Source organism: Lepus europaeus, chromosome 5 (assembly GCF_033115175.1).
Source record: "Lepus europaeus isolate LE1 chromosome 5, mLepTim1.pri, whole genome shotgun sequence".
Classification (NCBI taxonomy): domain Eukaryota; kingdom Metazoa; phylum Chordata; class Mammalia; order Lagomorpha; family Leporidae; genus Lepus; species Lepus europaeus.
In genome coordinates, this window is record NC_084831.1 from 88,801,085 (window position 1) to 88,826,730 (window position 25,646).

General features: G+C 40.1%; 1 protein-coding gene across 5 annotated transcripts in view; it reads left to right on the forward strand.

The window, feature by feature from the left end:
- The window catches only part of TLCD4 (TLC domain containing 4), a 101,644-nt gene that overhangs the window by 51,309 nt on the left and 24,689 nt on the right, over window positions 1-25,646 (forward strand). For 4 of the 5 annotated variants that reach the window (XM_062191792.1, XM_062191791.1, XM_062191787.1 and 1 more), the window contains exons 2-5: window positions 10,404-10,569; window positions 16,767-16,856; window positions 19,475-19,533; window positions 22,583-22,677. In XM_062191792.1, the coding sequence (XP_062047776.1) occupies window positions 10,415-10,569; window positions 16,767-16,856; window positions 19,475-19,533; window positions 22,583-22,677 (399 nt within the window). In that variant the 5' untranslated portion in view covers window positions 10,404-10,414. Of the gene's footprint in view, window positions 1-8,470; window positions 8,547-10,403; window positions 10,570-16,766; window positions 16,857-19,474; window positions 19,534-22,582; window positions 22,678-25,646 lie in introns of all 5 variants that reach the window. The other variant, XM_062191788.1, reaches the window with a different exon arrangement.

Here is a 25,646-nt window from a genome sequence, read left to right on the forward strand (position 1 = left end):
GGTGTGCAAAGGCCTTGTGGAGGGTGAGGACACAGCTCGTTTAAGGGACAGAAGGAAGGCCACATTAGCTGGAGTGCAGCAAGTGAGGACAAGTACCAGGTAAGGCTGGAGAAGGTAGGGTCCGCTTTATGAGAAACCAAGGAAGGCCCTGAGTTGAAGATAGGAGACGGGGTGACAATCATGGGAGACAGTTTTTAGAAACGAGAGCCCTGGAGCCCTCCAGTTATTCTTCACAGGAAGAAGGCCTGTTTGCAGATGATCCAGGAAAGTGCTGGTAGTAGCTTGAGAAAAAAAAATAGATCTTGTCAGGGGTGACTCCTGGGTCTCTGGCTGTCAGATCTGGATGTGTGATGAAAAAGAACCCAGGTGAGAACCAAGTTTAGTGATCAGGTCATGAGCTTGATTTTAGGTACCTTTGAGACTGTGTAGTAATGACAAGTTGCAGTTAGCTATATGCATGAGGAGCTCAGAGTAAGGATCTGGGATGGATAGTTAAACTTGAGAACTTGGGGCCAGCCCTGTGGCGTAGTGGGTGAAGCTGCTGCCTGCAATGCCGGCATCCCATGTGAGTGCCGGTTCGAGTCCTGGCTGCTCCACTTCTGGTCCAGCTCTCTGGCCTGGGAAGGCAGTGAAAGATGGCCCAGCTCCTTGGGCCCCTGCTCCCACATTGGGGACCCAGAGTAAGCTCCTGGCTCTGGGTTTTGGATTGGCCTGGCTCCGTCCATTGTGGCCACTTGGGGAGTGAACCAGTGGATGGAAGACTTTCTCTCTCTCTCTGTCTCTCTCTCTCTCTCTCTGTATCTCTCTGCCTCTGTCTCTGCTTCTCTGTGGCTTTGCCTTTCAAATAAATAAATAAATCTTAAAAAACAAACAAGGTCTTTCTGTGTATACGTGGTAATGAGGCCACAGGTATAGGTGATGTCACACTGGAAATGAATAGAAGAAGGTCTGCAGTCTTTGAGAAATCTGTTTTGTAGCTGCGTGGAGGAAGTGTGGTATGACAGAAGCACAGGCAGTGGTTCAAGGGGAGAATGGGCAGTGGTGTCTGAAGTTACCAAGTGGTCAGGCAAAGGCAACACGAAAGCCACATGTGGACGTCATTGTTGACCTTAGCATTGATGGAGTGGATAAGGAACAGAGTGGGCTGAAGAACGAGGTGAGGAGTAACGACAGAGCATAGGCAGATATTTCTAGGACATTGTTAAGGTGTAGAGAGAAGGAGGGAATGCAGGCACTGAGCAGGAGCCAAAGAGAAAACTATGTGTGAAGGAGGTAGGTTTGAAGAAGAGGTGAAACTGTTGATTTTTGTTTTTTCAGGGAATGTGAGCCTGCTTTATTTTAAAGAGATACATTATTTGAAAGGTAGAGTTAGAGAGAGAGAGAGAGAGAGAAGGAGAAAGAGAGAGAGAGAGATAGAGAGAGACAGAGACAGAGATCCAAATGGCCACAATGGCGGGGGCTGCATCAGGCTGAAGCCAGAAGCTGAGAACTTCTTCCAGTTCTCTCACAGGGGAGACAAATATTCCCCAAGAGTGTCACAAGGAATGGATCCACTGTGCACAAGTTAGGCTGGCTTAGGTGGGAGGACTGATGGGTGAGATGCAGGTCGTCAGCACAGTTGATAGTGGGATTATAAGGGTTTTCATAGGTTGGCTTCTGTTTTTATGTAGGTCAGATGAGGACTTTCTGCTGAGTGTGAGAGTGGATGGTTGGAGCTTTGAGAACAATAGGGACAACGTGAGCATTTTACTGTGGAATGGGAAAGGATTGGGAGGGTCAAGGCCACATGGTTGGCGTGCAAGGTAGACTTGAGGGCTGTTTGATCCCTCTGTAATTTCACCAACCTCAGTCTCTTCTGGTGTCTGACTTTCTCCAACAGTGCTCTGATTGTTCAGGGCTTGTCGCTGAGTAAATAGTTGGGCATATCTAGGTTTGGGGTTAAGCCAGCTCTTGGAAATAGAAAGGGATCGTAGGTTGTTAGTAAGCGTGTTAGAGAAATGACGGGCTGTAGGAGCTAAGCTGATTAAGGAAGAAAGTAAGAAAGGGCTAATGGCTTGGGAAAAATCCAAGAGGTCATTGGGCTTGAAAATGTTGCGATACTGAACAAGTTGGAAGGGACAGGGGCTCCAATCAACAGAGGGAATACCTGAATGCTATTTTGGAGGCATAAAAATGATGGATAAGGAACAGTAGAGATCTGTAGGTGGGGACAAAGTACCATATGACAAAGACAAAAGGACTGAGGTCAGGGAGGCGCTGAGCCACATACGTGGACGGGAAGTTACTGAGGGTGTTGCTGGGGCTTGAGGACATCCGTGAGCCGGGGTCAACATCTCTGAATGGAAGGAAGTGTTTGGGAGTTTAGAATATGATGCCAATGAGAAGAGGGTGAGGTTGGTATAACTGAATGGCAGGACCAATAGGGATATGGGTGATGAAAGGGGGTGGAAAAATGGTGGAATAAGGCCTGAAGGGGACCACGAGGAGCCAAGAGGATGTCCTGGCCATGGCCACCCTCTGACTCCAAGGTGTGCAAGGTGAGGCAGCCACTGCCTGAGAGGCTGCAGGAGAAAAGGTGTCCTCACAGTGCACACAGGACGGCCAAGGATACAGCACTACTTTCTGCCTGTGGAGCAGCAGTTCCAGGTGACCTGGTGGGACGGTTCAGCGAATGGAAGGGGTGAAGGGCTGGCTCAGGTGGCTGGGGAAGAACTTTGGAGCATGACAAAAATAAGCAAGTGGAGCAAAGATCTATGCAGTGGGTGCTGTCCATCTCAGTGTTGACTGATGAAAACAAGCATGAGTTAGGGGTCTAGTGGCCAGAGGATGATCTCTGTCCCTTAGCTCGAGTGACAACAGGCCTAGAGGTTGTTGGAGACAGATGACTGTGGAAGCAGAAACCAGCTGGGTATGAACCATGTGTCAAGTGTTGTTCTAAGTGCCCAAACGAGCATCTTGTCATGTATTCTGAGACAGCTGTGTCACTTGACTGCTGTTGGTATTTCCATCTTGCAGGTAAGGAAACTGAGGTTCAGTTAAGGCAAGTTAAGGGATTTGCCCAAGGTCACAGATAGCCAGTGGTGAACTGAGATTCCAATGCAAGACCTCCACTGAGCCTTCCATGTGAAAATTTGGTTTTTTAAAAATGTAAATGATAGACTGTTGAGAAGTGAATGTAATATGTAATACAAAATTGTTGTTTAGATACCAAATTAAGTTCAGTTCTAGGTCCAGAATCTTCCTTTGAGAAAGCTCTGAAGGTGGCTGGTGTCTACCCTTCTGCAGACAAAGCCTCCTTATTGTCTTTTTTTTAAGATTTATTTATTTATTTGAAAGTCATAGTTACACAGAGAGAGGAGAGGCAGAGAGAGGGGGGGGGGGGTCTTCCATCCAATGGTTCACTCCTCAATTGGCTGCAACAGCCAGAACTGCACGGATCCGAAGCCAGGAGCTTCCTCCGGGTCTCCCACATGGGGTACAGGGGCCCAAGGACTTGGGCCATCTTTCACTGCTTTCCCAGGCCATAGCAGAGAGCTGGATCGGAAGTGGAGCAGCTGGGTCTCGAACCAGCACCCATATGGGATGCCGGCGCTTCAGGCCAGGGTGTTAACCCACTGCGCCGCTGTGCCACAGTGCTGGCCCCCCTTATTGTCTTTTTAAGCTTTTCTGTGGTGGATGTTTGGACACTTCTGAATTGCTGCAAGGTTTTTCTTTAAAGTAAACTGAACTCTCCCTTCATGCTCTCACCATAATTTTTGTCCACCTGTGCCATTTTGAGTAATAGCAGAGTAAGTTCCTTCCTCCATTTTTTCCACATGTCAGTTCTTCAGATGTTTCAAGAATGCTCTTAAGTTTTTTCTAAGAAATCTTGTTCCCAAACTGACAGTACTCAACCCTTTAACTCTTCATGATATGATAGTTTCCAAAAATCATCATCTTGCTTACACTAAAGGTTCTCTGATATGGGATAAATTCAAGTACAATGGGACTGATAATTTATCTTGATCCGAAGGTTTACTTCCACCCTATCTGATTATAAATGAGCCTGAGATTTTTTTTTTTCTGGTGTGTGTTTACGATCTTCATTATACATTTGTGTGTTATTGATTTCTGTTACTTATAATGCAAAAGTGTGTGTGTGTGTGTGTGATGTTAAGTCCTGTACTTGGTGATTGCCTTTTAAAAGCTTATTTTTATCCTATGTGTTATTATTTTGCCTTCATGATTGGAATTCATTATTTCAGCTAATAAAGATAATTTTGAAATCTTTTTAAAAAAATTTTTATTTATTTGAGAGGTAGAGTTACAGACAGTGAGAGGGAGAGACAGAGAGGAAGGTCTTCCTTCCACTGGTTCACTCCCCAAATGGCCGCAATGGCTGGAGCTGTGCTGATCCGAAGCAGGGAGCCAGGAGCCAGGAGATTCTTCAAGGTCCCATGTGGGTGCAGAGGCCCAAGCACTTGGGCCATCTTCTACTGCTTTCCCAGGCCATAGCAGAGAGCTGGATTGGAAGAGGGGCAGCCTGGACTAGAACCAGTGCCCGTATGGGATGCCAGCACCGCAGGCGGAGGATTAACTTACTGCGCCACGGTGCCGGCCCCTTGAAATCTTGAATTCAATATATTAACTGTTTTTCCCAGCGTTGTGTTAAATGCAGATTAATTAAACATGGAAATACTTACTGAAATTTGAACAAGAAGAGAAAAGCTTACAAAAACCCAAGAGACAGGTCTCATGTTGACTTTGGGTCATGGGTCTACTTCTCGTTTTTTGGCTAGCACTGGGTTTACCTGGTTTTTGTTATCCTGCCACACCTGACTGTATTACTCCAAGGTTACCATGAAACACCTTCAGGCCTTTGCTGGAGTCAAGCTGTCCTTCATGTGGTATTCTCTTAATCTCCCAGGATTTGCCAGCCAGGTGTTTGTGGGAGTGAGGGGGAAGGAAGGTGTCAAGGATCATGAACTGCTCTAGGTTGGAAGATGGGGAAATGTTGAGGATGGCAGTGTCGTTCACTGGGACAGACAGCTGCAGAGGAAGGACTTATTTGGGGTTGAGTTCAGCTTGGGCCAAGCACAGCCTGCCAGAGCTTCCAGGATGCCCACGCGGAGCAATCCAGAAGTTGCTGCTCTTCTAGACTGGTGCACCAGGGGAGGGGGGTGGAGTGGCACACAACATGAGCAGTGTTGAAGGTGTAGGGTGCAGAGAAGGTGTGGGGGGTGGGGCAGGTGGTAAACAGTGCCAAGTTGAGGGAGTTCATATCTGATGGCCTTAATTTCCTTGGTGAAATAAAATAAACCTCATCTGTTATAAGCCAGGGACATTTGGTGAACTGAGAGCTGGGACTGCTTGGGCTCAAGGTAGGAAGTAGTAAAGGGATGGGAAAAGGAACGCTAAGGAGGAGTGGGATGTCCTTCTTGGCGCTCTGCTTCCTTGCTGCCCTTAAAGGCAGACACACAAACCTTTCTACCCTCTCTTTAGGGGTTTTTCCTCTTAAACACTGCAGCATGATTCTTGCTTGCAAGTGATTTCAGACTGTGTGCATGGATAAGTAGTGTTGATGACATCAGCATATTCCCTAAGGAACCCCTGTGTATAAAGGAATAAAGAACAGGGGAAATGATAGCGCTCATCTTGAGGGGAAGGTGTAGCTATTTCTAAATTTGCCTGGTAGAACGGAGTCTTTGGGCCTTTAGCCTCAAAGGGTCTTGTTGGGGTTTTAATGGAAGAGGTAGCTTCTTGATTCACCTTGAAAACCTCTGGATGGCTCCTGGTTGTTGCTGTGTTGTCTCTGCTGGGTGATTAGCCCTGGAAAAGCAGGAATGTCCCCTTAGCACCCTGACCTTCCCATTCTATATGGCGATGACTGCTTTCTTTGCTTCTCTTACTGTAAGCATTTCTCCCATTTTGCGTTGTGAGCGCCAGCACAGTGCCTGGCATAGTGGTAGGCGAGTGACAGATGTTGGATAAACACTGGTGCAGTGAACACTGCATCCGCCCTGGCTGAGCCATTTCCAGGGCCCTGTCTCCGTGAGTCCAGCTGGAAGAGAAGGGCTTTCATAGCTGATGGTTGAGAGGTGCGCTTGAGAGCTTTTCGTTGTCTTCCTACTAAGAAACCAAGTTCAACTACCATTTCTGTGAATCATGTTGGAGGAAGAGTATAGACATCGCTGAATTCAGCAGGTGTCTGGATGAGCTTCTTTGGGGCCCACAATTCCTGTGAATTAGGACTAATTATATTGTAGAGTTCATGTCTAGACACTTGGAAATTGCCCCAGAAATATTCAGCTGCTTGTTCTTTTCTAGGACAGCCAGCTTCCCAGCCTTCTGCCAGCTACTAGCCACGTGTATGCAGGGGTGTATGAAGTAGGTCTAATGGTTTCCCACTTTCACTGTGTATCCCAGGACTTAATCATCCCCAAACTTGCAAGGGCTTTTATCGGTGTTAGCAATGAGCACCATTTGGTTTTACCCATTGTTACCATTTTCTGGCCTGAGTCAAGCACGTGAAGTGAACTGGGGCAATTGCTTCCTACCAAAAGGCTTGATTTTTCTGGGGAAATTTCTAAAAAATCTGTAGCTCAGGTCCTGGATTTGGCATGACTGATTAAGCGAGCAGCTGCTTATTAAGAAGCAAAGCTGGGAGCAGAACAATTTAATTAGGTTCTGTCTGTCAAGCCCTTAATAGAAACCAAAGCTCGAATATATGGAGCTCTTTATTTAGTTTTGAATGAAACATTTTAGCAAAGGGAGACTTTGAACATCCACCCCAAAGACTAAACTGAGAACAAGCCTGTTGAAAATATAAAATATTCATCCAGCCTAACAAAGGCTTAGTAATAAACCTAGATTTGTGAGTAATAAGTTGCTTAATGGGGAACTGTTCGAGTGCTCTTTAATGTATTAGTTAAATGAACAGTTTGTCAAATGGATGATGTTGTATGACATAAATAAGTTTTATGACACTTTTCAACAAACATTCAGGGCAGAATTGCTCATCGTAGATGCTGAATTTTAACCGAAGTCTGTGAGCCTCCCATGCCCGTCCACTGCTCTGGGCCAGCAGGGAGCATTCTCACGCTCTGAGAGCCAGCTGTGCTCACATTTAGGATTGGGGTCTCACTACTTTCTGATCCCTCCCTCCATTTTCTTCAATTATCTGTCCACCTGGCCTTCACAGCCCTAGTTGCTTTCATCTTAGAAAAAACATTTTCTCCTTTACATCTCACTTAGCAAACTATAATGTTTAATTTATGTCTCAAACTGACTTGTATGTACTATTTGATTAATATTAAACCTCAAGGACACAATTTAAACTTTTTTAATACCCAATAAATACATGTTGAATTTTTTTTAAAAAAGGAAATGAGCAGTAAGGTTAATGGAGTCTCTCACAGACAAGAATTGTAATATCAATAATTTTACCAAGCACACACACTAGAAAAATAAAAGAATGAAGGGAGAATTCATTACAGACATGTGAGTTCTGTTGGAAGGGGCTGACGGGAGACTGATTCTTGTTAGGATTCCCTGGTTGGGAGGGAGTGGAGTGGAGTTATTGCTGGTCACTGGATGGCTGTTTTTTCTCAAGCAGATTAGCTTCATAGGTGACTTTGTCTCTTCCCATTAGGCAGCTGGAAATGGGTATTGATTCATTTTCTTTTCATCTGAGGATCGGCTCTGTCAAAGACAGAGCCGTAGAAAGGCTCTATTTTCTGTGTGTAAGCAAATGCTTTCATGTCTTTTTGTGGCCTGCATGTTCCAAAGATTTTTAGGGGCCCAAATGAGATAGAAGACATTTTTAGGTGTGTGTACATATAATTGTACATAATTATTGTGTGCATATTATTCTATCTAATTGTGCATAAGACCTGAAGCTCTAGTATAAAAATCATTTTTTTTTTTTTACTATTCTTTCTTTTATCTCTCTCTCTCTCTCTCTCTCTCTCTTTTTGCAAATGAGATTTAGAGCCATGGAAGCGTTATGGTCCAAGGACATGTACAATTTCTGACTTTTTTAAAAAAGTTAAATCCTAATTTCAGCAGTAACAGTGATAAGCTCTTTTATAACACTCTGTTATCCTTCTGACATTTTTAATTTCTTTAAAAAAATTTTAAGACTTTTATTTATTTACTTGAAAGTCAGAGTTACAGAGCGAGAGGTTGAGACAGAGAGGGAGATCTTTTCTCTGGTTCACTTGCTTGGTGGCTTCAACTGCCAGGACTGGACCAGGCCAAAACCAGGAGCCAGGAGCTTCTTCTAGGTCTATCATGGGGGTGGGAGGGGCTCAAGTACCTGAGTCATCTTCCACTGCTTTCCCAGGCACATTACCAGAGAGCTGAATTGGAAGTGGAGCAGCCTGGACCTGCACTAGCACCCATATGGGATGCCAGCATTGTAGGTGGCGTTAAATGTTTTTTCTATCTCTGTACAGTTTTTATTATGTAATTTTTTGTTTTGTGATTGCAGGCAGTGTTGTGCTCTGATTTTTGGCTCAGTTAAGCAACTCTTAATAGATAAAGAAGCTGAGGCATGGAGAAATCAGGTGATTTGTCTTAAATATAATTAAAAATATTTTGAGAGAATACTTTCAGTTATGGTACTTAAAATTTCCCAACAAATATCATTTGTTTTCCCTGATCGGTGACAACTGAGCACCAAAGGGGAAACCTGTTAAGTGAAATGGACACTATAAGCAACAATGAACTGATCAGCTCCTGTCCTGACTTTAGATGTACAATGTAATACTTTATCCTTTTTAGTATTTGTTGTTGTTGTTGTTGTTCTAGTACTATTGGTTGAACTCAGTAATTAACACACAATTATTCTTAGGTGTTTAAATTTTAACTGAAAAGTGATCCCTGTTAAATCTAAGAGTGGAAAAAGAGAGGGAGGAGATGTACAATTTGGAACATGCTCAATCGGACTGGCCGCAAATGGTGGAGTTAGAAATGTGCCAGGGGATTCCAACACAATCCCATCAAGATGGCATGTACCAATGCCATCGCACTAGTCCAAGTGATCAATTTCAGCTCACAATTGATAGCTCTGATAGGTCTAAGAGTCAAAGAGATCACACAAACAAGACAAGTATCTGCTAATACTAACTGATAGAATCAAAAAGGGAGAGAAAGATCCAACATGGGAAGTGGGATACACAGCAGACTCATAGGATGGCAGATGTCCTAAACAACACTCTGGCCTCAGAATCAGCCCTCAAGGCATTCAGATCTGGCTGAAGAGCCCATGAGAGTATAGCAGGCATGGAAAGCCAAGATATCATGGAAAAAAAAAAAAAAAAGACCTAAAAGAGTGATCTCTGTGAGTGAGATCCCAGTGGAAAGAACGGGGCCATCAAAGAAGGAGGTACCCTTCTCCGAAGGGAGGAGAGAACTTCCACTTTGACTATGACCCTATCGGAATAAGATCAAAGTCAGCGAACTCTAAAGGCTTCCATAGCCCTGGCAACTCATGACTAGAGCCTAGGGAGATTACTGACGCCATGAACAGGAGTGTCAAATTGTTAAATCAGCAACAGGAGTCACTGTGTACTTACACCCCATGTGGGATCTGTCCCTAATGTGTCGTCTAAAGCCAAGTGATGCTATAACTAGTACTGAAACAGTATTTTTATACTTTGCGTTTCTGTGTGGGCACAAACTGATGAGGTCTTTACTAATTATATACTGAAGTGATCTTCTGTATATAAAGAGAATTGGAAATGAAAAAAAACAACAACATGGTGTTAAAATGGAAATGGCATAGAAAATTAATTAATTTGAAAAAAAAATTATGTAGGATCTCTGTCTTTAATGTGCTGTACATTGCTATTTAATGCTATAATTAGTAATCCAATGGTAGTTTTTTCACTTTATGTTGCTATATGGGCAAAATGTTGAAATCTTTACCTAATATATACTAAACTGATCTTCTGTATACAAAGAGAATTGAAAATGAATCTTTACATGAATGGAAGGGGAAAGGGAGCGGGAAAGGGGAGGGTTGCGGGCGGGAGGGAAGTTATGGGAGGGGGGAAGCCATTGTAACCCATAAGCTATACTTTGGAAATTTATATTCATTAAATAAAAGTTAAAAAAAAAATTTCCCAACAGTAAATTCTAAGACTTAGATAATTTTTAATATCATGCTGTTAAAAAATCTTTTGAAATTTATAATATAGAACTCTTTAAGATAATAGGTTTCTTTTTTAAGTGCAAACATAAAATAAATGACAAATAGACATTAAAGGCACAGAAACACACATAGGGCTAAAATTTTTTTCTTTGAGTTACATTTGTGCTAAATTTAAAAAGTTACTAAAAATACAAGTACATTATCTTTAACATAAAAAAGCCAGGTTTATTATGGGACAGGAATTTATGGTCATTATTTTTCTGAACAGGTTGAAGAAATATGGATACCAACCACAAGTGGACCATCAGCATTATTTGCACCAGCTTTTTCGTCTTTCAGCTTCTTTTCCACTTTGTAAGTTACTGGTTTTCAGCAAAAGTTTCTCCAGGTTTTAATAGTCTCAGCTTCGAAAAGAAGATTGAATGGAACTCAAGGTAAAGCATATGAACATGTAATGGACTAATTTAAGAAAAACTTGTTTTGCCGTAAAATTATTTAGAATATTTCAAAAAGTCCTTCATTTGGACCTATCAAAACTCAAGGTCAGATGTTTGATTTGACGTTAGGAATCAAAGGAAAGACAAGTAGGTAGAACTCATACAAAAACATTTGTGGACTCAAGAGGCTTTCATAGCCTTGGCAGCTTATGACAAGAGCCTTGGGTGATCACTGACGTCATAAATAAGAGTGTCAGTTGTTAAATCAACAACAGGAGTCACTGTGCACTTGCTCCTCATGTAGGACCTCTATCCTTAACTGAATTAATGGTAAAACTAGTCTACAAACAGTACTTTATACTTTATGTGTCTGTGTGGCTGCAAACTGTTGAAATCTTTACTTAGTATAGAGTTGATCTTCTGTTTATAAAGATAATTAAAAATGAATCTTAATGAGGAATGGGATGGGAGAGGGAGTAGGAGGTGGGACAGGAGTGGGGGTGGGAGGGTGGGTATGGGGATAAGAACTGCTATAATCCAAAAGTTGTACTATTTAATAAGTTGTACTTATTTAATAAATTTATATTTATTAAATAAAAGCTTTCTGTAAAAAATAAATAAAAAAAGAAAGATACTGGGAAACATCTTTCCAGGAAAACGTGGCAAGTTAAATAGCCTTGGGCTGACTGTGGGAGAGTGCTATTTTGCACTGTTGTCTGAAATATTTCTGATAAAAGTATATCCTTTGGGAGTGATAAGAGAAGAAATGATCTTTTGGAGTTGTGTGAGTAATTTGTGTATAGTGTTGGCTGGCTTACCTAGACCAGGGCAGTTAACTTCTCACACCCGAGGGACATAGTACACAATCAGCAGTCTCCCATTAGGAGTCCTCCAGAATTGATTCTTCTGTTATATAATTCCAAAGTACAAATTGCTCTTTTTTTAAAAAAAGATTTGTTTATTTATTTGAAAGGCAGAGTTATAGAGAGGGAGAGAAGGAGAGGCAGAGAGAGAGAGAGAGAGACAGAGAGAGAGATTGGTCTTCCATCTGCTGGTTCACTCCCCAGTTGGCTACAGTGGCCGGAGCTGAGCCGATCTGAAGCCAGGAGCCAGGAGCTTCTTCCAGGTTTCCCGCACAGGTGCAGGGGCCCAAGGATTTGGGCCATCTTCTACTGCTTTCCCAGCCGTAGCAGAGAGCTGGATCGGAAGTGGAGCAGCGGGTTTGGAACCGGCACCCACTTGGGATGCTGGCACAGCAGGCAGTGGCTTTACCTGCTACACCACAGCGCCAGCCCCTACAAATTGCTCTTTAGATTTTTTTTTTTTTAACAAAAAATGAGTGGAAAAAAAATTAGATCTCTCTAGGTGTGTGCAGTTCGTTATCCTCACAGGTTTCAAACAGTGTGACTGATGACTCTGATCACTTGCTGTAGAGCATATCACGGGCCCAAACATCACCGCAGCCGTGTTCATTGTTTTTGTTGTTGTTTAGTTGAAGCTAATGCTAACTGTAGAGGACACTCAGCAAGTCTCTAAAATTGCATGCTTTTAACTGAAATCTTTTAAAATTCAAAGACTTCTGCCAGTGTCTTATTTGAGAATAGTCATTTTTTAAGAAGATGTATTCATTTATTCACTTGCAAAGCAGAGCAACAGAGGGAGAACAACAAGCAGAGGGAGTGAGAGAGATCGACATCTTCCATCCTCTGGTTCACTCCCCAAGCAGCCATAACAACAGCCAGATATGGGCCAGATCATAGACAGGAGCCAGGAACTCCATCCCTGTTTCCCACATGGGCCATCATTTGCAGCTTTTCTGGGCACATAAGCAGAAATTTGGATTCAAAGTGGGGCAGTCAGGACTTGAACTGACATTCTAATGTGGGATCCAGGCATTACAAGTAGTGGCCCTGAGAATGGTCATATTTGACCTAAAACCTGCTGTCTATCTTGGAGCCAAATTATATGGCAGCATCCATTTTTGTAATTCAGATTATGAACAAGTCTTTAGTTGTTTTCTTTTGTGCTGCTATGTTAGGTTCACAATACTACAGTTTTTTTCATCCAAAAGGCAAGAATTATTTCTCCACATTTTCAAAATATAAGAGGTAGATTCCTTTGTTTTAAAACTAGCACAAAAACATTATTCAAATGCAGTGTAAAAGAGATAGCATTATTTTTAAAAACCCTTTCTAATGTGAAGATAGATGGAATGCTGAAAGCAAAGAGGGTGGGCATTACATTCTCTGATTAAGTTTTGAGTTCTTTTTATTTCCTTTTCACTTTGGTTAGGATAGGTAAAGGCATTGAATCTTAGGTAGATGCAAGCCAGATAAAGAGTGAGATGTAAAAATAAAATGATGAAATTGAAAAATATTTCATATTATTCAGTCTTATCACTACCATTCTGTGATACAGGAAATTGCCATCTTGGAAATTGAGTTCCCATTTGAAAAAGGAGTCTGGAATTATATAAGATTTCTTTAGTTATTCAAATGCTACTTTCTCTCTTGAATGACTCGGGCTTCTGACCTCAGCTTGGTTTACACAGGATTTAAGCTTCGAGGTGGAGTGCAAAAAAGGACAAAGTTAGGCTGTTCCTGAGCCTGGAGACGTGCAAGTCAATACAGCACTCAACAGTTCTTCTAGATCAGGAATGTCTCTGAACAATGCTTCATCTAAACCATCTAGTTGGGAAAGATCAGGAGAAAAAATTACTAGAAAAATACACACATGAGAGATTATAGTTAATTATAAGTGAGAAGCTGTACTTGTTGCTTATTATGAAAGCATACATACAGGTATTGTGTATATTTTATAATTTAAAAATTGTAATTTATATCCAGTTGCTTACTAGTGGCATAGAAAGTCCTGTTGTACTGAAATAGTACTAATTGTTAAGTCTATTTCTTCAAAATTTAACTCTTTTTTGGGCAACATTCACAAACTTATGATTGATTAAATCAGTAACCTTAAATTGCTCTTCCAAAAGTACCATCTCTTCATAAACACAAACATTTCTTTTTAACCCTTAATCTTTGACAAATATTGAAATATATTTGGTAGCATTTTTCACAAATATCTACTTATTTATTTGAAAGGTAGAATGACAGAGACAGAGAGGGAGTAGGGAAAAAGAGAGTGAGAGAACGAGATCTTCCATCCACTGGTTCACTTTCCACATGCCCACAACAGCCAGGGCTTGGCCAGGCTGAAATCAGGAGCCAGGAACTCCCTCTGGGTTTTCCACTTGGTTGGCAGGGACTCAAATAGCTGAGCCATAATCACTGCTTCCCGGGCCATTAGGAAACTGGATTTGAAAGGACTAGCTGGGACTGGAACTGGCACTCCAACATGGAATGTGGGAGTTGCCAGTAGTGGCTTAACCTGCTGTGCCACAATGCCTGCCCCTTGGTAACATTTTCATATTTCCTTTTTGTGTTAAAGAACCTGCATTTTGCTTTGCCAGGAGTCTGATTTTTAAACAATAAACTGGGAAATTTTTACTAACAGGTGTCTGAAAGTATAGATTTTTATACAGAGTAGTGCAGGAGTATAGGATGTTTGCTTTTCCTGCTCATTGGAAAGGGAGCTGTTTACCTGGGCCTAGCAGCATCCAAGTTTTCTCTAAGTCTATGCCATTTCTATCATCTGAAGGCTGATAATGCTTCCCATTTACTAGTTAACATTTCAGCAGAGAAGGGAACTTGAGGCCTGAGTGTCAGGAATAAGAATTTTTTTTCCTACAGGGAACTTTATGATTTATGGCTACTAAACACTAAAACAAGTTAATGAAAGAGATTATGTTTTTTCCTTTTATAGAATTTTTGACTAGCAACAGAAATATGTGGGTCTGATTAAGATGTAGTGTTTTATTTGATATCAGGGTATTTATAATTCTAAGCTGCTATATGCTCAAATGGTATGAAATTTCCAGTTGTGTAAACCATATACTTTCAGTTAATTATTCACACCTCAGAATGATCCTTTGATCATTGACAAAGAATTCTTTGTCAATGCCTTTCATTTACTGAGTATCTCTATGCATTTACAATATGATTTGTTTTAGCACAAAGTATCAGTGTAGGAATACATCACTTGTTAGGTCAAGTAGATTGATTTTTTTATGTTACAGTGAAGTTGTCTATCAAGCTTGATGTTGGTTGATATATTTCAATTATTTTTAAGTATTTGGAGCATATCATAGAGAGAAATTTATCAAACACTAATAATTTGTAGAGAAAAAAACTGTGCTACTCCTTTTATCTTTTATCCTAACGAAGGGGAAAAAGAAGACTGGAACTTGTAAGCTTCTCAATAAAGCTGTCAGAAATTTAAAATTTTGGGGTTAAAAAAACTTCATTGTGTGGATAAATATACACCATACAGTATAGTTCTCTATTTTAAATTTTATGTATTTTTTTGAGAAGAGAGAGAGAGAGAGAGCACAAGCAAGCGAGAGCACTCCCACCTGCTGGTTCACGCCCCAAATACCTGCAACAGCTGGGATTGGGTGAGGCTGAAGCTGGGAACCAGGAACTCACTCGGGGTCTCCCATGTAGGCAGCAGGAACTAGTTGAAACCATCATAATTGCCTTCCAGTCTGTGTTAGCAGCCAGATGAGTCAGAACCAAAGCTGAGCATTAAACCCAGTTACCCTGATGTGGCAGGAGGGTGTCTTAACAGCTAGACTGAACACCCACTTGGGTATAGTTCTTTTAGTGGCATTTCATACAGGTTGAGTACTGGCCAAGGCATTACATTAGTAGGAGATATGTTCATTATGTTCATAGAAACTGGCTTTTTATCTTCTATACCTTGTGCTTTCTATAAAAGAAAACACAACATACATCTTGTGAACTTTCACTTTCACCAGTTGGGTGTTTCTTTTAAAAACAGAACTTCTGTATAAATTCGTAGTCCTTAATTTTTCTTTTTAGAAATGCTTGCTTGGCCGTTGCTGCGGCCCAATAGGCTAATCCTCCGCCTGCGGCGCCGGCACACCGGGTTCTAGTCCCGGTCGGGGTGCCGGATTCTGTCCCGGTTGCTCCTCTTCCAGGCCAGCTCTCTGCTGTGGCCCTGGAGTGCAGTGGAGGATGGCCCAAGTGCTTGGGTCCTGCACCCCATGGGAGACCAGGAGAAGCACCTGGCTCCTGGCTTCTGATCAGCGCGGTGCCCCAGCCGCAGCGCGCCGGCCGCAGGGGCCATTGTGGGGTGAACCAACAGAAAAGGAAGACCTTTCTCCCTGTCTCTCTCTCTCTCACTGTCCACTCTGCCTGTCAAAAAAAAAAAAAAAAACTTGATTAAGAATGATAAAGGGGCCAGTGCTGAGGCATAGTAGATTCAACCTCTGCGTGTGGTGCCAGCATCATGGCTACTCCACTTCCGACCCAGGACGTTGCTAATGCACCTGGGAAAGCAGTGGAGGATGGTCCAGTGCTTGAGTCCCTGCATCCTCTTAGGAGACCCAGAAAAAACTCCTGGCTCTTGGCTTCAGATTGGCCTAGCTTCTGCTGTTGCAACCATTTGTGGGGTGAACCAGCAGATGAAAGACCTCTCTGTTTCTCCCTCTCTGTAACTCTGCCTCTCAAATAAATAAATAAGTGTTTTGTTTAAAAAAAAAGAATGGTTAAAAATTAATAATTGTTACCCTTGTCACAAATCTGTTACAAGAATCAAGTGCAATAATGCATATAAATGTACACTTGAAACTGCAGTATCCAACGTAATCGTCATATCCTGATTCACTCTGATTGTTTTAAGGCTGTGGAGTTTGCTAAGGCTGGTATATTTGAATGTTGTTCCCAGCTGACTGGAGCAGGAAACCCTGCCATGATGTAGTGAGCTCAGAGCAGTGTGCAGGGTGGTGGCCTTACCGGTTGCCATCTGTCTGCCCAGAGCTCTGTCTACTGCATTGAATGCTTCTGCTTTAGAACCGCTCACCAACAAGGGGCTTGCCAGTTCTCACTGGAAGTTGCAGACCTTGACATCCTCCTTGTTATTCATTTCAAAAGTAAATTTGTGGCCTTGGCTTTCTAAATGGCAATTTTGTATTATACTCTCAGATGTATTCCAGCGCTGTATTTAAATGCTTCAAGCTATAATTTGTCCGGAATGTTAAATGTCTTACCAGAATGAGTTAAAGCTTATTGCAAAGACTCTAAAATCTTTGTATGTATTTTGCTTTATTTCAGGATAGTATCTACATGCCATTCTTTGGTGGTTGGGATTTTTGGCCTATACATTTTCTTTTTCGATGAAGCTACTCAGGCTGATCCACTTTGGTAAGCTGTCTCTTTCCAAGCTAGTCAATTTGATTTATGTTTTGCTATTAATTATTAATAAGAACATCACTTTAAAACAGAAAATGCACTGATGATGCATGCTTTATTAAAATGCTTGTGTTTAGATTTATTTAGTATTTATTTTAGCTTGTGTTCAGATTTAAAGTGCATTAAAATGATTTATTTTATATTTGAATACAAATGGTAATGACCATTTTGCCTTAGCATTGTAATTGCTATCTAAAACAAGGAGAAATCATGATGTAACATTTATACTGCATTAGTCAGTATAGCCAAGTTATTCTAACTGCTGTTCTGAGCAAAAATGAAATGGTCAACTGGAATAATATCTACTTAAGATTTTGTTTTTGAATTTGTGGTTGACCCATAGTTTGACCTCAGAGAGATGAGATGAGAATTATAGATGACCATGAAAATTTGAAGCACTAATAACAACTATATCTGGCAGAAAAATGACAATTTGTAAGACGATTCTTTTAGAAAGATTTAAAAGTCATTATAGAGGCAGAAATTTTGCAAGGTGTATTTCCTGGCATTATATGAGAAGGTTTAGTTCAGCTTAGTTGGAGAGAAGAAGTGCATTTTGAGAAAGCTCTGCATTGAGATGTTTTAGTTCTGGGCTCTGTGTGGAGGTAGAGGTTTGGTGGGGGTGGGTAGCGAAAGTTAACCATGGCTTTTGACTACTACCATCTGATTGTAAGCATATTGTTTTTCTCCATAAATAGGACATTTTTCCATTAGAGTTGTACTGATATTTATAACATTTCTGTGGGGAAGATTTTACAAAGTAAACCAATTTAGGAAATTTAATTCTTTGAGCAGATTTTTGTATCATCTACTTAAATAATTTTTAGCTTTTATTTTTTCAAAAATTCATTTTTATTTTTTAACAGGATTTTCAGCAGAAGCAGTTCTTTGCAGAAGTAAATTTTAGGAAATAGATTTGATTTATTGGTCATTTTTTGCCATATCAAACCTTAAGTAAATATGATTTTCAGTATTTTGCATTTTCTTTTATACCATGATTTATTCTATATCAATTTTCTGGTCATTATTTGCAAATCAGAATCTGTGAATCTTTCCATTTGTAGTTTAGCTGTTTTGAGTTTCATTTTGTGTTAATTTCACAGTTTACATTGTAAGTCGGATATAAAATTGATAATTTGGATTTGTTTCTTGGCACAAAGAACACTAATAGAGCAAAAGTGTAGCATCTTGATATGTCAAGGGATTGAAACAGAGTAGAACTGTCCTATTCTGAGCATTTCCTAGTTGAGTGATAATAGGCAAATCCCTCTAGTTCTCAGTAGAATGATGTTGATAATATAGATTGAGCATCTCTACTCTGAAAATCCAAAATGTAGCTTTTTGCGTGCTGACTTGATGCCACAAATGGAAAATTCTACACCATGAAATTTTGTTTCAGACATCAATTTTTTAAAAATATTATTTAGAATTCAGGCTTTCTATATAGGAAACATAAATGGATTTTGTTTGAGACTTGGGTCCTAACACCAAGATAATGTCGTTTCATATATGCAGATATTCCAAGATCTGAAAAAAATCAAAAACCTCTAACACTTCTGGTCCCAAAAATTTCCTATAGAGGATATTCAACCTGTACTATGCTTCCTCAAAATCAGAGGTGGGCTAGATGATATATTGAGGTAGTTGAGCCTGATTTAGAATAAAGAAAGCATCATCAATAACCACCACAACAAGCCAGCATCTAGAGTTCCATTAGAGTCCTCTTGTAGGCAAATGTGAGAACACATTTATAAATCTTATTATCTTTTGGTAAAGCCATTTAAGTGAAACTTTTAGATAATATGTATAAGAAACTGTTTACGTAGTTAGAAGTATTCTCATGGCCAACACAATATTCTGTGCATTGACAGTTTTAAGAGGGCTTGTGGAATTGGAGAGTGAGGCATTCCTTAGGCAACATAATCTCTTTGGAGCATCAACCACAGTGGGCCCTTAGGTGTCTTCCAAGCCCACTGTAAATGCCACTGGTTTGTGGGAGCTGCCTCCCAACATGAAACATAGCAAACCCTAGGAGGAGCCCCTGGCTCTGCAGTTCTGCAGTCTTGGGTTCAGGAAATGCATTGGGTTCTCTTGGCAGCCCTCAGGAAGTCTGTCGCTAATGTTAGGGAGGTTGACCTGGGTTGGCTTAGGGTGTTTTGGAGGATTTTAGCCTTGCTGAGAGTCCAAGAGTTGCTCATTTATCATCCAGCACACTTTGGAAACTGGCTTGGATCTCAAGTAAACTTCATGGAAGGTAGGAGCTGCCCAAGATCTCATGATGAAAACAACTCATTGTGGACAGGAGGACTAGATTGCTTTGATATGGGGGTTGGGGCTGCTGGTTCGGTTTATTCTGGGGACAGCCTATAGCTGCCAGTACCACTCCCACAGGACAGGTCTGTTCAATTGTTATTGTGTGTTTTATAGTCTAAGTTTAAAACTGATAGTGTATCATTCCAGAATTTATAGAAAGTATTTTCATCACATTTAAATTTCATTAGAAGAAAAAAGCAGTAGTCTTTTATAAGCCATGTGCTTATGAAGGTGATTTTTTTTTTTAACATTTATAGGGGTGATCCATCACTTGTGAAGGTGAATATTGCTATTGCTTCAGGCTACCTCATGTCTGGTATGTGGTATGTTATTCAGGTCTATTTTATACCCCCAATACTCATGGAATTATGCAAAGAATACATAGTCACCTGCTTTTGGTTTGTTTATTTGAAAGATAACTTTTAGGATCCATACAGATCCATAAATTACCATGATAAAGTTAGAACATGAAATATACTTTCTTGTTGCCATTCTGGTTCTTACTAAAGATCAGAGTTGCTGTGTAGGGCCTCTAACAATCAAGGCATGGACTTTTTTTAAAAAAAGATTTATTTTATTTACCTGAAAGACAGAGATTGCAGAGAGAGTGAGAGGGAGAGACAGAGAGGTCTTCCACCCACTAATTCACTCCCTAGATGGCCACAACAGCTGGAGCTGGGCCAGACCAAAGCCGGGAACAAGGAGCTTCCTCCTTATCTCCCATGTGGATGCAGGGTCTCCAGTACTTAGGTCATCTACTGCTTTCCCAGGTGCATTAGCGGGGAGCTGGATCAGAAGTAGAGCAGTTGATACTCAAACCAGTGTCCATATGGGATACCTGCTATGCTACAACACTGGCCCCGACATTTGAAAAAACAAACATTTATCTTATTTATTTGAAAGGCAGAGTAACAGAGAGAGGGGGAGACAGAGAGAGGATCTTCCATCTTTTGGTTTACTTCCCAAGTGGCTGCAACAGCCAGAGCTGGGCCAGGCCATGCTAGGGCCCCGAACTCCATCTGGGTGTCCCACTAGGGTAGCAGCAGCCCAAGCACTTGGCCATCTTCTGCTGTTTTCACAGGCATGTTAGCAGGGAGCTGGATTTGAAGTGGAGAAGCCAGAACTTGACTCCGCCTTCATATGGGATGCTGGTGTTGCAGGTCTTTGGCCTAAAGAATCTCCACTGTAGTTACTGGAAGCTAATGAAGTTGAAGCCTTAGTAATCCTCACTTACAAAGTTCCTTGAAGTGTGCTTTACTAGTTAAGTGAGATTGGAGTGGGATTGGAGCGGCCTTTTTTTTTTTTTTCATGAAGCAAAGGGAAAGCTGAGAATATTGCTATTTTAATAGCCATCGGAAGATATGTTTTTGGATTGTCTTAATAAAACAAGAGAGAAATAACAGATCCCTGATACATTTACATACGAAACCCTGTCTTTATTTTTTTTCCCTGTCTTTATTTTTAACCTTATTAAATAGATGAAAGAAAATAAAAAAAGTGATAAAATATGAAACAAAAGTCATAAAGGTAAGTGATGAACTCAGTAGAAAATTTTCTGTCATCAAGAAGTGAGGTGTAACGACAACAAAAAATGGATTCTACCAAAACACAGTAACTTATTTAGAGGAAGAGATAAACTTTGAATAGAAATAATGACTAGGCTATTGGATAATTTGATGAACCAATTAAAAGAAGGTGAATCATGAATATATTAAAGATTTGCTAATTTGACACAAAATGTCACTGACTAGGATAACAGAATTCATAACATTTTACAGGTCCTGGCTAGTGAGTATTGTCAATTCAGAGAATAGTCACTTCCCAGGAAATCTTACATTAAAAAAATCCCAAAAAGAACAAAAAAATTTGGGCCAGCGCTGTGACATAGCTGGTAAAGCCACCACCTGCAGTGACAGCATTCCATATGGGTGCTGATTCCAGTCCTGGCTGCTCCACTTCTAATTCCATCTTTCTACTATGGCCTGGGAAAGCAGTAGAAGATGGCCCAAGTACTTGAGCTCCTGCATCCACGTGGGAGACCCCGAAGAAGCTTCTGGCTTCAGATGGGCCCAGCTCCAGCTATTTGGGGAGTGAAACAGTGGACGGAATACCTCTTTCTCTCTGCCTCTGCCTCTCTGTAAATCTACCTTTCAAATAAATAAATGAATCTTAAAAAAAAAAAAAACAAAAAACATGATTAAGCTGTTTCCAAATAGATATCAATCCAAAACAATTTACCAACAAGAGTTACGAACTGAAACAAACTTTTCTAAAGCAAACTGAACGGCAAGTGAATTCTTTCTATTCTCCTGTATTGCGAAATCATTATCGTATAAATTGGGTACCAAGGATCATACAGCCAAATTATGTAGGGAGGATAAATGTCTTCGCAGAGGTGTATCAGGCAGTTAATTTCTAGTAATCACTATTAATTATATTACTTTTCTTGATTTGTGTGTTTGTGGTATTTGTTTTCTTTATAAAATATGTAATTTGATGCTTTTCTAAATATTCATCCCTAGTTTTGTAGTCATAATTTTTAGTTTTACAAAAGAAAATCCTTACATTATCTAAAGTCTGATCCCACAAAACCTGAATCTTCCTCTGATCTACCTCTGTGAAAACAATGTGTTTCTATATCACTTCTTGCATAACCATTTGGTAAAGAAAACAGTTATGTTAACATTTTGAGCAGATTTTATGTTGTTAAGATAAGCAAATTATTTTCTGAGTCATGGTGTTTAGATTTAGAGCCTTTGAAGTAAATTCATGTCTTGAGCTTTGTGCATATCTTTTTAATAATCCTAGTGCTTGGTGATTTTACTGTTTTGAATTAATGTTTAATTAAAAATTTTGATTTTAAAAATAAATTTGTTGTATTCATTTATAAATATGAGTTGATCATTTTGTACCTTTTATACCATCATCTTTTCTTGAATTATTTTAGTGACAAAAATCAGTAATTTAAGCTTATTTTAAACTTTGTTTTATTAAGTCATATTGTCGTTATCTTTAACCCTGGAAACAAGTTATTTAAACTTTCAACAGATGTTATGTTGCACACTTTATCCTGGGCTCTGATGTTATGTGACACACTTTATCCTGGGTCCTGTACTGAATTCTGAAGGTATCAAAATGCCCACAACTTGGCCCTGGTCCTGGAGAAGCCACAGCAGAGGGGATTTTCAGGGACAGAGGAGCAGGTATTTTAAGATAAAGTGAGCAATCAGACCAGCTGAGGGGTGAGCCAGGTGCTGTGGCCTCAGAGTAGACCGTGATAAATTGTCAAGAGAAAGTTAAATGCACTTGAAGAACAATGCAGCTTTCTTCTCATGTAATATGGTATTTATTTTTCCTTCTTACAGATTTGTTGATCCTCATTTTATATTGGAAAATAATTGGTGACAAATTTTTTATACTCCACCATTGTGCAGCAATTTATGCATACAGCTTTGTACTGGTGAGTCCCCAAATTTCCAGTAGCCTAACAAGCAGGCAAGGATGGGATAGTGACTTCAGGCTGAAATAAACCTAGACATTTGATTCTTAATTTATAAAGACCATCTCCAATGCATTTAGGTATCACTCTTGTGATTTCTTATTTTGTTTATTAACTAAAATAATAGCTTTCCATGTGTCTGTATTAGTGTTTTTATTAATAACCAAGAGATAGGCAGATAGCCCTAATTCCTTGAATTTCCACTTTAAATCTTTAGGATTGTGTAGCCATAGATATTAATCCATCTTATAGATGCATTTCCAATTTAATAGCCAGGGATGTGTATAGATTCTTGAATAACCAGATAAAGTATTATTTTTCCATCAATTTCCACGTGTAACTCCATGAATAATCATAATTACATTTAAGTAGGGTGGAGCAGTGGAGGAATTTTGCTTAGAGATGTCAGTTCTTGCAATAGATCTCAGGCAATAAGCACATTAAATTCCAGGTTGGGGTTCTTCAAAAAGCGTATTATGAAAAAAATAAAGAACTTAGAAAATGTTTAGACTAAATCAAATTTATTTATTTATTTATTTATATTTTTTGACAGGCAGAGTGGACAGTGAGAGAGAGACAGAGAGAAAGGTCTTCCTTTGCCATTGGTTCACCTCCAATGGCCGCCGCGGCCAGCGTGCTGCGGCTGGCGCACTGCACTGATCCGAAGGCAGGAGCCAAGTGCTTATCCCGGTCTTCCATGGAGTGCAGGACCCAAGGACTTGGGCCATCCTCCACTGCACTCCCTGGCCACAGCAGAGAGCTGGCCTGGAAGAGGGGCAACCGGGACAGAATCCGGCGCCCTGACCGGGACTAGAACCCGGTGTGCTGGCGCCACAAGGTGGAGGATTAGCCTATTGAGCCATGGCGCTGGCCTAAATTTATGTTTTAATTATATTTTCCGTGAACCTTTTGAAGTACCCTCATATATTTAAAATTATTTTTCTATATGTACATTGCCAGACTCTCAACTTTATATATCCTGTGTATTTGAGTTCTCCACAATCATTATTTTTCAACCTAGATATATCATCAACTTCCAGATAGATATTTACAGGTAACAGATGTAAGTAGACTAGAAGTTTATGAATTTTATATAATAAATATAGTATGCCATTCTATATTTTCCTTATTTTAAAACTTACATGTAAATTTCTGATTTTTTTTCTTATTTGTTGTCAATAAATTCCTTATATTACTGGATATTTGTGACTATGGGAGGATGTTTTAAAAAGTTAATACAAATGTATTGACTGGCGCCGCAGCTCACTAGGCTAATTCTCCGCCTGCGGCGCCGGCACACCGGGTTCTAGTCCCAGTCGGGGCACCGGATTCTGTCCCGGTTGCTCCTCTTCCAGTCCAGCTCTCCGCTATGGCCCGGGAGTGCAGTGGAGGATGGCCCAAGTGCTTGGGCCCTGCACCCCATGGGAGACCAGGAGGAAGCACCTGGCTCCTGCCTTCGGATCAGTGCAGCGCGCTGGCTGTAGCAGCCATTTGGGGGGTGAACCAATGGAAGGAAGACCTTTCTCCCTGTCTCTCTCTCTCTCACTGTCTAACTCTGCCTGTCAAAAAAAAATGTATTAATATTCTTCCATTTTCCTTTAGTGACTCATGCAAAGATAGCTGGTGAGTTAAGATGATTTGGCATAATTTCTGCAAGAATCAGATATATCAAAACATCTCTCCATATCACCTGTTTAAAGTCACAAATTTAAATAATTAGTATGCATATATTTAAAGCTGTGCTTCTTTTAGTGTATAAATACATGCTTATGTAACAAAAGGTACCCATAATCACTTCATTTTTCTGAAAATATAGGTCATTTGTACTGTAGTTTCCTATTGTTTCTTCCATAGTCCTTTAAAAAAACTAATAGATTATGCATAGCTATAAAACATATCTATCTGCCCTTTACAGAGCCCAGAGGTTTGACATTCAGGCAGTTTGTTGCCTAACGAAGTTAGAGCAAAGTTTCAATAGATTATAAATAATAGTTATAAAGTACAGATGTCTACTTTTTACAGATCTTCAGGCTCTTTGTTTCCTAAGCACTTTTGCTATAGGACAGCCATGCTGCCTATCGAAGGATGTTAACTTTGGGTACGCATGCGAGTTTAATAGCATACTTAGTTTTGAAGTTTATTCTTTGACCATGAGTTGCATTCGGTGCTATAAAAAGAATTTGAGCTGGTCAAAGATAACAGGTCATCTACACGCACTAAATGTGAATGTTCTGAACTGCTGCTCTCTCTCGGCCACTGGAATCACAGGTTTGGCAAATGGCAGTCGCATGGGCTGGCAGGTTGAGTAGTAGGATGAATACTGTTTTTCAATAAAATGCATACTGGCATTAAGAAATCAATGGTAGTCTTAATAAGTTGGTAAGTAAAGGAAATCAACCACAGCTCTTTCTCTAAAAATGGTTGCTTTTTTGATATGTCTTCCTATGTTTTAGTATGAAATAAATTTATTGAATTCAAGTGAATTTATTCATAGGGAAACAAAATTTTAAAAATTAGATGAAGTAGTGAATGTTTATAGATACAATTATCTGTGTTAGAGATCTTCAATTTACTTGTTGAATATAAGAAGATATTTTCTGTGCAGTGAATTCCCAGGTCATTCTGTGTGTTATTCTAAGAAGGCTAATCAATTTATTACTAATTTGTTTAATGTGAATGGTCGTGAAATTTTTATCGCTTATGTAACAAGAACTGGCATTTGGAAAGCACTTTAACTTGATAGTTAGGCAACTGTTCAAGCTATTTGTAGTTAAGCTTTTTTCTTAAATGACTTTGTTATTGGAACAAAATAAAACTTGAAGTGATGAAGAGAAGCAAAGTACCTGTAGATTTTAGATTTATTCCCTGCTGAAAGAAATAGTTGAAAAGTAAGTTTTTTTAAAATTTAAAATATTTCGGTTCTATATAGA